The following is a 13,479-nucleotide window of genomic DNA, read 5'->3' as shown; positions in this document are numbered from 1 at the left end:
TGCCGCTTCTAAGTCGTCCGGGAACAGCTGGGAACATCCACAATGGGATTTACCCAATGTACCGGTTTGTGGAATCGAACTCGTCACTTTGGTGTGGCAAGTGAACACCTTCACCACTAGCCCCCCCATTCTTAATGGCATTATATATTCATAGCTTTCGGCCATGGGGGACGTGTCAATTTACACTTGTCAGAGGGGTACACAAAGTATGTGATCTAGACTACCAGTTGTCGAACTTTCATTTAGGTTAGATCGCTGACTTTGTGTGCCGGATGGGACTCAACCCCTGTACTTTACTAAGAAAGTGTTATCCCAAATATAACATTTGTTGCAGTCTTTATGGCTAGGGATCCCTTTCCTTCCTAAGCTCTCCCTAATGACATCATTCTCATAGCTCGGTAGACAATCTTTTTTAAGCCTTTTTACGAATATTTCGCCCCTCACCAACAATTTCTCCCAAAATATTATTTTGTGAAAAAATGAAACAAAATAACGAATTTAAATAAATATAAACAACTAAAAATAACTTAAAAGGGACCATTATACGATCAAGTGTGTCAAACTGATTTTTAACGAAACGAGAGAGATTTTTTTTACTCCATTGATGACTGCATGACCGTGACATTATTCCTGAACGCGAACAGACTCGAGACCCACTGAGAGAAACGACATGTGAACACTACACAGGAATAGCTGGGACTGCAAAAGGAAAGTGCAGAGTCCAGCCAAACGTCTCCGTGTACACTTGTCTCTTGTCAGCCCGATACGCCAGGCGTTGTACTGGACTTGCAGCTTTCAGTCAGTTTTGTGTCGGTCATGGTACAGCCGACTGATGGACTATTTATACAGCTGATCAGGCCCAGCCTAACGTACCGCAGGACGCTGCTGTGTGCACAGCACTGAGATAAGGTTGCCGCTGGACGAGATTTAGAGTCTAATTAGATACAGATGTCGACTTTCGTAAATAACTGTCAGGAAATGCTATGCGAAACTTTATGCATATAAAATAATAAGATATAAAATTGGCCGCGGAGTGGCTGGGCGTCGGGGCGGCTAGGCAGCGGGGCGGCGGCGAGGTCGAGGGGTGGCGGGGCGGCATCTAGGCCGTGGGGTTGCGGGTTGCGGGGCGGTAGCGAGGCCGAGGGGTGGCGGGGCGGCGGCGAGGCCGAGGGATGGCGGGGCGGCTGCGAGGCCAAGCAGTGGCGGGGCGGCGGCGAGGTCGAGAGATGGCGGGGCGGCGGCGAGGCCGAGGGGTGGAGGGGCGGCAGCGAGGCTGAGGGGTGGCGGGGCGGCTGCGAGGCCGAGGGGTGGCGGGGCGGCTGCGAGGCCGAGGGGTGGCGGGGCGGCGGCAAGGCCGAGGGGTGGCGGGGCGGCTGTGAGGCCAAGGGGTGGCGGGGCGGCTGCGAGGTCGAGAGATGGCGGGGCGGCGGCGAGGCCGAGGGGTGGCGGGGCGGCAGCGAGGCTGTGGGGTGGCGGGGCGGCTGCGAGGCCGAGGGGTGGCGGGGCGGCTGCGAGGCCGAGGGGTGGCGGGGCGGCGGCAAGGCCGAGGGGTGGCGGGGCGGCTGCGAGGCCAAGGGGTGGCGGGGCGGCGGCGAGGCCGAGGGGTGGCGGGGGGCAGCGAGGCCGAGGGGTGGCGGGGCGGCAGCGGGGTCGAGGGGTGGCGGGGCGGCAGCGGGGTCGAGGGGTGGCGGGATGGCTGCGAGGTCGAGGGAATACGTTTGAAATGGGTCTTTTTTAGCAGGGGACTCATGACATAGGTTTCTGTTGATACCCCGAATATAATTCATAATGCATTCACTCTACACTTGTCATAATGCATTCACTCTACACTTGTCATAATGCATTCACTCAACACTCTTTACATAATGCATTCACTCTACACTTGTCATAATGCATTCACTCAACACTCTTTACATAATGCATTCACTCAAAATTCTTCATTATGCATTCACTCAAAATTCTTCATTATGCATTCACTCAACACTCTTTACGTAATGCATTCACTCTACACTTATCATAATGCATTCACTCTACACTTGTCATAATGCATTCACTCAACACTCTTTACATAATGCATTCACTCTACACTTGTCATAATGCATTCACTCAACACTCTTTACATAATGCATTCACTCAAAATTCTTCATTATGCATTCACTCAAAATTCTTCATTATGCATTCACTCAACACTCTTTACGTAATGCATTCACTCTACACTTATCATAATGCATTCACTCTACACTTGTCATAATGCATTCACTCAACACTCTTTACATAATGCATTCACTCTACACTTGTCATAATGCAGTCACTCAACACTCTTTACATAATGCATTCACTCAAAACTCTTCATTATGCATTCACTATTCATAATGCATTCACTCAACACTCTTTTCATAATGCATTCACTTAACACTCTTCTTTATGCATTCACTCAACACTGTTTACATAATGATTCAGTCAACACTCTTCATTGTGCATTTACTCAACCCTGTTTCCATAATGATTCACTCAACACTCAGTTCATTATGCATTCGCTCAACACTGTTTACATAATGATTCAGTCAACACTCTTCATTGTGCATTTACTCAACCCTGTTTCCATAATGATTCACTCAACACTCAGTTCATTATGCATTCACTCAACACTGTTTACATAATGATTCAGTCAACACTCTTCATTATGCATTCACTCAACACTGTTTCCATAATGATTCAGTCAACACTCTTCATTATGCATTCACTCAACACTGTTTCCATAATGATTCAGTCAACACTCTTCATTATGCATTCACTCAACACTGTTTCCATAATGATTCACTCAACACTCATTTCATTATGCATTCGCTCTTCACTGTTTGCATAATGCATTCACTCAACACTCATTTCATAATGCATTCACTCAAAACTCTTCATTATGCATTCACTCAACACTGTTTACATAATGATTCACACAACATTCTTCATAATGCATTCACTCTACACTCTTCATAATGCAGTCACTCTACACTCTTCATAATGCAGTCATTCTAAACTCTTCATAATGCAGTCACTCTACACTCTTCAAAATGCATTCACTCAACATTGTTTTCATAATGCATTCACTCAACACTCATCATAATGCAGTCACTCAACACATAGAATAACAGGTGTAACATCTACATTACCGGTGATATATAACACGTGTAACACATACATTACTGGTGATATATAACACATGTCACACCTGCATTACCGGTGATATATAACACGTGTAACACCTGCATTACCGGTGATATATAACACGTGTAACACCATAGTATTTAACACCTGAAACAAAAACAACATGTAGTATGACACGTTTAACAATTACCTGTAGTATAACACGTTCAACACATTACCTGTGCTATAACACGTGTAACACATGCCACTGTTGTATAGCAAGTGTAACACATACTGCTGTAGAATAACACGTTTACATACAACTCATAGTATGTAACCCATACCACCTGTAGTATAACACTTGTAACACATACCACCTGTAGTATAACACTTGTAACACATACCACCTGTAGTATAACACTTGTAACACATACCACCTGTAGTATAACACATGTAACACATACTACCTGTAGTATAACACATGTAACACATACTACCTGTAGTATACCACATGTAACATATACTACCTGTAGTATAACATTTGTAACACATACTACCTTTAGTATAACATATGTAACACATACCACCTGTAGTATATCACGTGTAACATATACTACCTGTAGTATAACACATGTAACACATACTACCTGTAGTATAACACTTGTAACATATACTACCTGTAGTATAACACATGTAAAACATACTACCTGTAGTATAACACGTGTAACATATACTACATGTAGTATAACACGTGTAACATATACTACCTGTAGTATAGCACGTGTAACATATACTACCTGTAGTATAACACTTGTAACACATACCACCTGTAGTATAACACGTGTAACACATACTACGTGTAGTATAACACTTGTAACACATACCACCTGTAGTATAACACGTGTAACACATACTACCTGTAGTATAACACTTGTAACACATACTACCTGTAGTATAAAACATGTAACACATACCACCTGTAGTATAACACGTGTTACACATACCACCTGTAGAATAACACGTGTAACACATACCACCTGTAGTATAGCACGTGTAACATATACTACCTGTAGTATAACACTTGTAACATATACTACCTGTAGTATAACACATGTAACATATACTACCTGTAGTATAACACGTGTAACACATACCACCTGTAGTATAACACTTGTAACACATACCACCTGTAGTATAACACGTGTAACATATACTACCTGTAGTATAACACTTGTAAAACATACTACCTGTAGTATAACACTTGTAACACATACTACCTGTAGTATAAAACATGTAACACATACCACCTGTAGTATAACACGTGTTACACATACCACCTGTAGAATAACACGTGTAACACATACCACCTGTAGTATAGCACGTGTAACATATACTACCTGTAGTATAACACTTGTAACATATACTACCTGTAGTATAACACATGTAACATATACTACCTGTAGTATAACACGTGTAACACATACCACCTGTAGTATAACACTTGTAACACATACCACCTGTAGTATAACACGTGTAACATATACTACCTGTAGTATAACACTTGTAAAACATACTACCTGTAGTATAACACGTGTAACACATACCACCTGTAGTATAACACTTGTAACACATACCACCTGTAGTATAACACGTGTAACATATACTACCTGTAGTATAACACATGTAACACATACTACCTGTGGTATAACACGTGTAACATAAACTACCTGTAGTATAACACGTGTAACATAAACTACCTGTAGTATAACACATGTAACATAAACCACCTGTAGTATAACACGTGTAACATAAACTACCTGTAGTATAACACGTGTAACACATACCACCTGTAGTATAACACGTGTAACATATACTACCTGTAGTATAACACGTGTGGGGGCTGGGTGGGGGGGTGGGGGGTGCAGCATGTCTTACACGTCGCCGTCAACATGACGTTGTGACAAACCTGTGTGTCAGCTGGGTTGTGTCAGCGCTTGATAATGTGTACCTACTTGAACACCACGACTTTGCACACACCAACACAACATTGTATCTGAGCGTTCAATGTTTACAATTTCTATTGTTAGTCCCCAACAAAGTCCCTACTATACAGTCCCTGTGGCTGATAACGTGTTCGTTACAACAACTGTGCATTGCATTGCACAACAACTCGTCCGCTGCACACATATCAATATCATATTATTCTCCGCCCTTGACCCTATCCGGTTTGGAGTATACTGAGACCAAATCCCATGTTTTTACTGCCACTGTGTCGCCCTGCCACAAGGTCACGTCCGCTGGCACCCTTGAGGCTTGGACGCCCCAGTGACTTCTGCTGGGACGACGGACGCCAACAATGCAGCAATGATTCGTTAAAGTTGAATCTGAACTTCGTTGATCGAAACAGTTTGACCAAGAACGGCACCGTCATGGGTCTCAACGACTCTTCTAGTTGCTATGGTAACTACGTATTACAAAATAAACATGACATCAGCGGGTTAAAATAAACTTATGGCGCCACGGTAGAAGCATGATACGGACAATAACATGATCAGGTATAGCGTCGCCCACAACTAAACTCTGGACATTTTAGCTATCGTCACAATCAGATATATACTCACATAGTCCAGCAGAAGCTCTTTGATGTTGTGGTGAGCGTGTTCTGTCCGTGGAATGAGGTGGCTCGAGGCGGTCTTCCAGAACACGAAGAAGTGACGTCCGGCCGGCACCGGCACGAGCAGAACCACGGCACATGATGCCAAGATGAGATACAGTCCTAGAACAACCTCCTTCATTCTCTCCGTTAACTGTGTTATCAGGCCCGCTGTAGGAAATAAAGCAAGTGTTACTAGCGTTGTAGAGTGTAGCGTTAAGGGCAGACTGAACTGTCACGCTTGTCAAACAACAACGACACAAAGCAGGACCTCAGACGTTCACTCGTAGGGAGAGCTTATATAATCCGTCGCTGGGCTTTCTCAAATCTATTCTTAGCTGGAAAGGCCCTTACTGGATCCCACGTGGTCTGATTTCATCGGTGTAGGGGATTTCCCTTTTTATGCCTGCGGCTGTGGCGCTGGCTCCGAATATATTCTCATGGCAAATGTAAGAAACGAGACTAGCAACAATAGCTGATGCGTAGTTACCGCTTCCCACGTATTAGTCAGTGTCTTTTGCTGTACATCTCTATTGCTGAATCTGAGTAATCGGGGAATAAGGGAGTTATAAGTGAATAATGGAGTTTGGGGGAATAAGGGAGTTATAAGGGAATAAGGGAGTTATTAAGGGAATAACAGTTATAATGGAATAAGAGAATTATCAGGGGAATAAGAGAGTTTATAGGAGAATAAGGGTGTGAATAGGGGAATAAGGGAGTTATAGGGGAGTAAGGGAGTTATTGAGGGAATAACAGTTATAATGCAATAAGAGAATTATTAGGGGAATAAAAGAGTTTATAGGAGAATACGGGTGTTAATAAGGGAATATGGGAGTTATAGGGGATTAAGAAAGTTATATGGGACTAAGAGAGTTATAGGGGAATAAGGGAGTTTATAGGGGAATATGGGAGTTATATGGGAATAAAAGAGTTATAGGGGAATAAAGGATTCATTAAGGGAATAGGGGAGTTATAGGGTAATAAAGGAACAAGGGAGCTATTAAGGGAATAAGGGAGCTATTAAGGGAATAAGGTTGTTATAGGGGAATAATGGAGTTATAGGTGAATAAGGGAGACATCTGGGAATAATGACATTCTACGCCCTATACCAAAGAACAGAAAAGAATGTGAAACACAGGCTGGCTCATTCTGTGATATCCTATTTACAATTAATACACCTCCACTAATTAAGCCACCAAACATCCATGGTTCGATAGTGAATGTACTGAAGCAAGACGATTCATGGAGGAAGCTAATGTCTCTTACAAGTTTACTTCCTGCTCTCATGCTCAGAGTACACAGACCTCAGGGGCAATCTCACGGCACTGTTCGAAATAGGCAACCCTTCCCAGACTTATCAAGACAACCTAAAATATATCATGAACCACCAAGAGAATGGTCAGGTCTTGTTGCCAGGACTGTATTTCCCATGTGTCAGCTGAGACCAACGTAAAGCCCAAATCTCTGCACAAGAATAATCGCATACCTTTATCTCCCAAATATACCACGATGGACGTCGCCAATAACTTTAAAAACTTGTAAAATATATATATTGTTATATATCATGTTCTCATCTCTACACCACACAAATACTCTCTGTTTGTACCAGGCCCTAAGTGGTACAAGAACATATTCTTGTTCTTGAACGTTTTAGAAATATTGACAACACCAATGAAGTTGCAGGCGACACGTTTACAGATGATCATTTAACTGTTAAAGTAACGGGACGCAGCGTCAGCTTGTCACCCCGCAGCCTAAAATTCTATTCATCCTGACTCACTTTTCTCCTGGCACCCTATTTGTCCTGACGCTCTTTTCATCCTGGCGCCCTATTTGTCCTGACACTCTATTCATCCTGGCGCCCTATTCATCCTGGCGCCCTATTTATCCTGACTCTCTTTTCATCCTGGCACCCTATTTGTCCTGACGCTCATTTCATCCTGGCGCCCTATTTGTCCTGACGCTCTTTTCATCCTGACGCTCTATTCATCCTGGCGCCCTATTTGTCCTGACGCTCTATTCATCCTGGCGCCCTATTTGTCCTTATGCTCTTTTCATCATGGCGCCCTATTTGTCCTGACGTTCTATTCATCCTGGCGCCCTATTTGTCCTGACGCTCTTTTCATCCTGGCGCCCTATTTATCCTGACGCTCTTTTCATCCTGGCGCCCTATTTATCCTGACGCTCTCTTCATCCTGGCGCCCTATTTGTCCTGACGCTCTTTTCATCCTGGCGCCCTATTTGTCCTGACGCTCTTTTCATCCTGCCCCCCTATTTGTCCTGACGCTCTTTTCATCCTGGCGCCCTATTCATCCTGGCGCCCTATTTGTTCTAAAATTCTATTCATCCTGGCGCCCTATTGGTCCAGAAGCTCTATTCATCCTGGGGCTCTATTCATCTGACTTTCTTTTCATTCTGACGCTCTATTTACCATGACGCTTTATTTATCCTGATGCCATATTCATCCAGAAGCTCTATTCATCCTGGGGCTCTATTCATCCTGGCGCTCTATTCATCCTGACGCTCTATTTGCCATATTCATCCAGAAGCTCTATTCATCCTGGGGCTCTATTTGTCCTGAAGCTCTATTGATCCTGAGTGAGTGAGTGAGTAAGTATGGTTTTACGCCGCTTTTAGCAATATTCCAGCAATATCACGGCGGGGGACACCAGAAATGGGCTTCACACATTGTACCCATGTCGGGAATCGAACCCGGGTCTTTGGCGTGACGAGCGAACTATTGATCCTGACGCTCTATTTGTCCTGATGCTCTATTTGTCCCGAAGCTCTATTTATCCTGGAACCCTATTTGTCCCGAAGCTCTATTTATCCTGGCGTTCTATTGTTCATGAGGCTCTATTAATCCTTGGGCTGTATTCATCATGACGCACCATTTGTCCTGACGCTCTATTCATCCTGGGGCTCTATTCGTCCTGACGCTCTATTTACCACGACGCTCTATTTACCATGACGCTTTATTAATCCTGACGCCATATTCACCCTGGTGCTCTATTCATCCTGCGTTCTATTGGTCCTGAAGCTCTATTTGTCCTGACGCTCTATTGACAGCAACGTATCTGTCTGAAATTAGCATGGCCTAAAGTATCAACTGTACGGAAAAGCTCAGATTCATGAATATAAAGTTTTAAAAATAACATGTTTAGGAGTTCATTTTCGCTTTCAAAAAGTTTTATCAAAAATGAAAAACAACATCTGTAATGACTTTTGAAAATAGGATAGCCACATCTAGACTAACTTCAAGTCTCTGAAATGAACATATTTTACAGAAAAAAACAGTTGTTAAATTATAGTTATAAAATATGATGAAAAGAAGCCCAGAGACTTTCTTCATTTTCCTGCAGTAATCTAGACTTGCCAAACATCATAGACTTGCATGGGCTGTATTGGATATATTTGTTTCAGGGTCTGTATCACAGATTAATACTGCAGTAATCTAGACTTGCCAAACATCATAGACTTGCACGGGCTGTATTGGATATATTTGTTTCAGGGTCTGTATCACAGACTAATACTGCAGTAATCTAGACTTGCCAAACATTACAGACTTGCATGGGCTGTATTGGATATATTTGTTTCAGGGTCTGTATGACAGACTAAGCCGTATCATGCTTGGTCCTATTGTCACGGGGTATGTTGAGGTTGTCATCTGTGTCAGCATACACTAGTCCACGATGGCAGTCATGATGTGTTACTTCCTAAACCATGATTTTAGCATCGTTACACCACATCCCGTCCGTATCATGAGTAATGTGGCGTGGCGAAACTTACGAGAATGATTTGCAATATGATGACGATGTGATTCCTCCTTCGTTATGACAAACATTTATTTCCACATGAAGTAGATGCTATATATAGATACTTACATCTTCCTCATGACCATGTGTAATTGTTCTCTGCATCAATACCCCGGCGAGTACCGGACACTGTCATATTCCTGTTTGATGTCAATGACGTGTTCCGTTGTTTTGCCAGCGTCATAGGTGAACCTATTATTTCTTTTTCCTGTGTACTTCCCCATTGTAAAAATGTACATGAATCTAAAATAAAAAATAGCTCCAAACAATTCCTGTTTGAAATATGAAAGAAAAACTTATAGTAAAAAATCCCGAAAACTAACGCAACGCACTACATTACATCTAATGTTTCAACGCGAGCGAGTTCATTTGGCGCTCTACAAGTACGTCTGGGTGAACAAATTAATTATATTAAGTCTGTTCATTCCGTAACGATCCGGTTTCATAACACAAATGTTATCGACAGAAGGCGCGTGTAGATTAGAAAATCTACTTGGATTTCCAAAACGAAATCGGCATCTCTGCAAACAAGTTCTTGCCATACTGTCAGACACCTCTCACGTGCATAAATAATAAACAGATACATATAAGCACGTGAAATACAAATAAACAACAAATATTATAATCGGTCAACTATCCGAGTAACGTGTCCCCCTCCACTTGCACAAGTTCACAAGAATGGGTGAGTGAGTGAGTTGGGTTTATTCCCGATTTTAACATTATTCCAGTTATATGCAGATCTCAGACGTTTACAACTTCGGTGAAACCCACGAACACGGGTATGGTGCTGACAAACCTAGAAACATAATCGGGGCGAATTGGGATTCAAACCCATAATCATAGGTTTCTGGCGTGCCCAAGGGAAGCAACTTTGCACAGCGAATTGCGGCGCCTTAGACGACTGGGCCAACGTAAGTCAACGAAAGAGATCTACACACAGAAGTGTGACATGCTATCTTTGAAAAATATGGTACTTTCTTGACTTGACACAGGGTCACGTGTAAATGTGACAATGACATATCACCCCCCCCCCCCCCCCCCCCCCCCCCGAAGGTAATTGGGAAACCGAGAGGCATTTCCGGCTGCTTTGACATGAGTGACCTACTTTAGGTCTTGCTATCTCTGTCTACCCTTGCTGTTCACTCGATGACACACGTCTATATTACCGGCTTTCACGCAGTCTACAAAATCCGCAGTTGGGCGGCTCTCGTCAACAGCAGCACCGCAGTGGAGTTCAAATCTAAATTTAAAGGTGCACGTTGAGAGATTTTCTGAGGTTGCTCCTGAGATAATTGTGAATATTCTGATGAATGTGTTTTTAATGTGTTTTATTCAAAATATATATACTAAAATATTATTTAATGGGTCTGCCAGCATGACAAGACATGAGTTATAAGCTCAGGAAATTTAGGTACCAGAACATGGGAGTTAATAGCTGTAACGAACAACTCGGTCGTGTTCCTGACTGCACTGGCGATGCGAAATATTTATGATATTTAGATACAGATTTCTTTCAATTGCAAAATTGTTCCAAATGTTAGAGACCGTCTCCATGGTCTAGTGCTAGAGCGTCCGCTTGGAGAACGGAAGGCGCTGGGTTCGACACTCGGCAGCGCCATACCAAAACACCTTAACAGATAGTACTTGTACAGTAAACTACGGTTATAACGAACTCAAAGGGACTACTAATTTAAGTTCGTTATAACCGTAGTTCGTCATAAGCATATATATAGCATAACTACAGCAAATAGTCGGGACCAAAAAGTAAGTTCGTAATATCCGTCAGTTCGTTATAAGCGTGTTCGTTTTAACCGTAGTCTACTGTAGTTACCCTGCAACCTCACCTCACCTCACGTCTAAATGTTACATGCATGCACGTCAAATGTGTATGTCCACATAATTGCCTCTGTTCAGTAATGGAATTTTTTTGGCAATAAATACATGTACAGTAAACTACGGTTATAACGAACTCAAAGGGAATACTATTTTTAGTTCGTTATAACCGTAGTTTGTTATAAGCATATATACCGCATTACTACAGCAAAAAGTCGGGATTAATAAGTAAGTTCGTTATATCCGTCAGTTCGTTATAAGCGTGTTCGTTTTAACCGTAGTCTACTGTAGTTACCCTGCAACCTCACCTCACCTCACCTCTAAATCTTACATGCATGCACGTCAAATGTGTATGTCCACATAATTGCCTCTGTCCCGTGATGGTATTTATTTTGCAATAAATACATGTATATCTTATCTTAATTATCCGTGTTTGCTTGACCCTAGTGCCGAAGTGTCACAGTTTAGAGTTATTGTGTTAAGCAAACGAAACACAGTCAAAAACCGCACTGGCATTGTCTTACACCTTTAAGTGCGGACGTAACGATCTCCCCAACCAAGATTACATCCCTTGCGCGCCGGCTGCTGGAGCTGTCGATCAAGGATGCGGTCACAGTGACACCGGGGGATTTCCCAAGTCCACGGAAGCCGGATTCTCGAGGAGACTACTGCTTTCAGTTATAGGGCAGTCCACGTTTCACTTCTTGTGTTTTTGACACTTGGACGGGGGCCAGGGCGTTTTTAGGATAATATATACACAAACGACATAACCCTTTCGATATGGATTCAAAGAGTCGATTGTACGATTCCGACATATCAGGAACATGTCTGCCGTCTGTATATTACCACTGTACACATGAAGTTATTCTCCTAAACATGTCACCCTCTTTCATTATGTTTAATCTATTCGCATGCCAGCTACCCGTACACCCGGGGCACCTACTGCTCACTCCCTTTATGCTAGGTACACGTGCACCTACTGCCTGCATATACAAGTAAAAAGAGAAAAACATCTGTCTGAAATTAGCATGGCCTAAAGTGTTAAAAAATAACATGACTACGAGTTCGCTTTTGCTTTCAAAAAGTTCAAGCCAAAAAAAAAAAAAAAAAAAATATTTAATGACTTTAGAAAACAGAATGGCCACACCATGCAGTGTTCTGTTCTGTCATCTATGTCTGCATACACTAGTTCACACGGCGGCAGTCACGACTATATAAGCGCAACACGTGTTACTTCCTATACAAGTGAGTGAGTGAGTATGGTTTTAAGCCGCTTTTAGCAATATTCCATCAATATCACGGCGGGGGACACCAGAAATGGGCTTCACACATTGTACCCATGTGAGGAATCAAACCTGGGTCTTCAGCGTGACGAGCGAACGCTTTAACCACTAGGCTACCCGACCGCCCCTCCTGAGTTTGGTTTCGTTATAGTGAGTGAGTGAGTATGGTTTTACGCCGCTTTTAGCAATATTCCAGCAATATCACGGCGGGGGACACCAGAAATGGGCTTCACACATTGTACCCATGTGAGGAATCGAACCTGGGTCTTCGGCGTGACGAGCGAACGCTTTAACCACTAGGCTACCCGACCGCCCCGGTTTCGTTATACCACATTGAAGCACTATTTATTAGCAGTGACACTATGTGTTTGCGAACTGATGGTTTGTGTCGTATATAACTTTGGCGTCACACAATACAGAGCACAAATCCACAGAACGAGTAGCGGATTGTCGAGGTTGCTTTATATAAAACAATCTGGAATGGATTCAGCGTTAGTCATCATTCTCCCACAACGTCATCAAACAACATTCAAAAGTTACAATACAACTACAAACATTACAAAATCACTGCAGAAAAGCAAACAGTTATTCAGACGCGTGAATTGTGCCACTGACAGATCAATGCGTGCATCAGTACACAACAAGTACCCGGTTTTTAAAGTGCCGCGCAGAATAAGACACAACTAATCTGAATGAGCTGGTACCCTCCGCACAGTAGCGCAACGGGGCAGAACGCACCCGCTACTGTATGCGT

At 42.9% G+C, this 13,479-nt stretch overlaps 1 protein-coding gene across 5 annotated transcripts in view; it reads right to left on the bottom strand.

Annotated features, from left to right (window-relative positions):
• Window positions 1–13,479, bottom strand: part of LOC139444952 (uncharacterized) — a 43,417-nt gene that overhangs the window by 8,411 nt on the left and 21,527 nt on the right. For 2 of the 5 annotated variants that reach the window (XM_071225974.1, XM_071225975.1), the window contains exon 2: window positions 5,763–5,965. In XM_071225974.1, coding sequence (XP_071082075.1) covers window positions 5,763–5,936 — 174 coding nt within the window. In that variant the 5' untranslated portion in view covers window positions 5,937–5,965. Of the gene's footprint in view, window positions 1–5,762; window positions 5,966–6,148; window positions 6,227–7,574; window positions 7,770–9,678; window positions 9,796–13,479 lie in introns of those variants that run through there. The other 3 variants (XM_071225976.1, XM_071225971.1, XM_071225972.1) reach the window with 3 other exon arrangements.

This window comes from Haliotis cracherodii, unplaced genomic scaffold (assembly GCF_022045235.1).
Source record: "Haliotis cracherodii isolate W230 unplaced genomic scaffold, xgHalCrac1.p SCAF_6, whole genome shotgun sequence".
NCBI classification, from domain to species: Eukaryota; Metazoa; Mollusca; class Gastropoda; order Lepetellida; family Haliotidae; genus Haliotis; species Haliotis cracherodii.
Note: the sequence above shows the minus strand (reverse complement) of the source record. Positions and strands in the feature narration are given on the sequence as shown.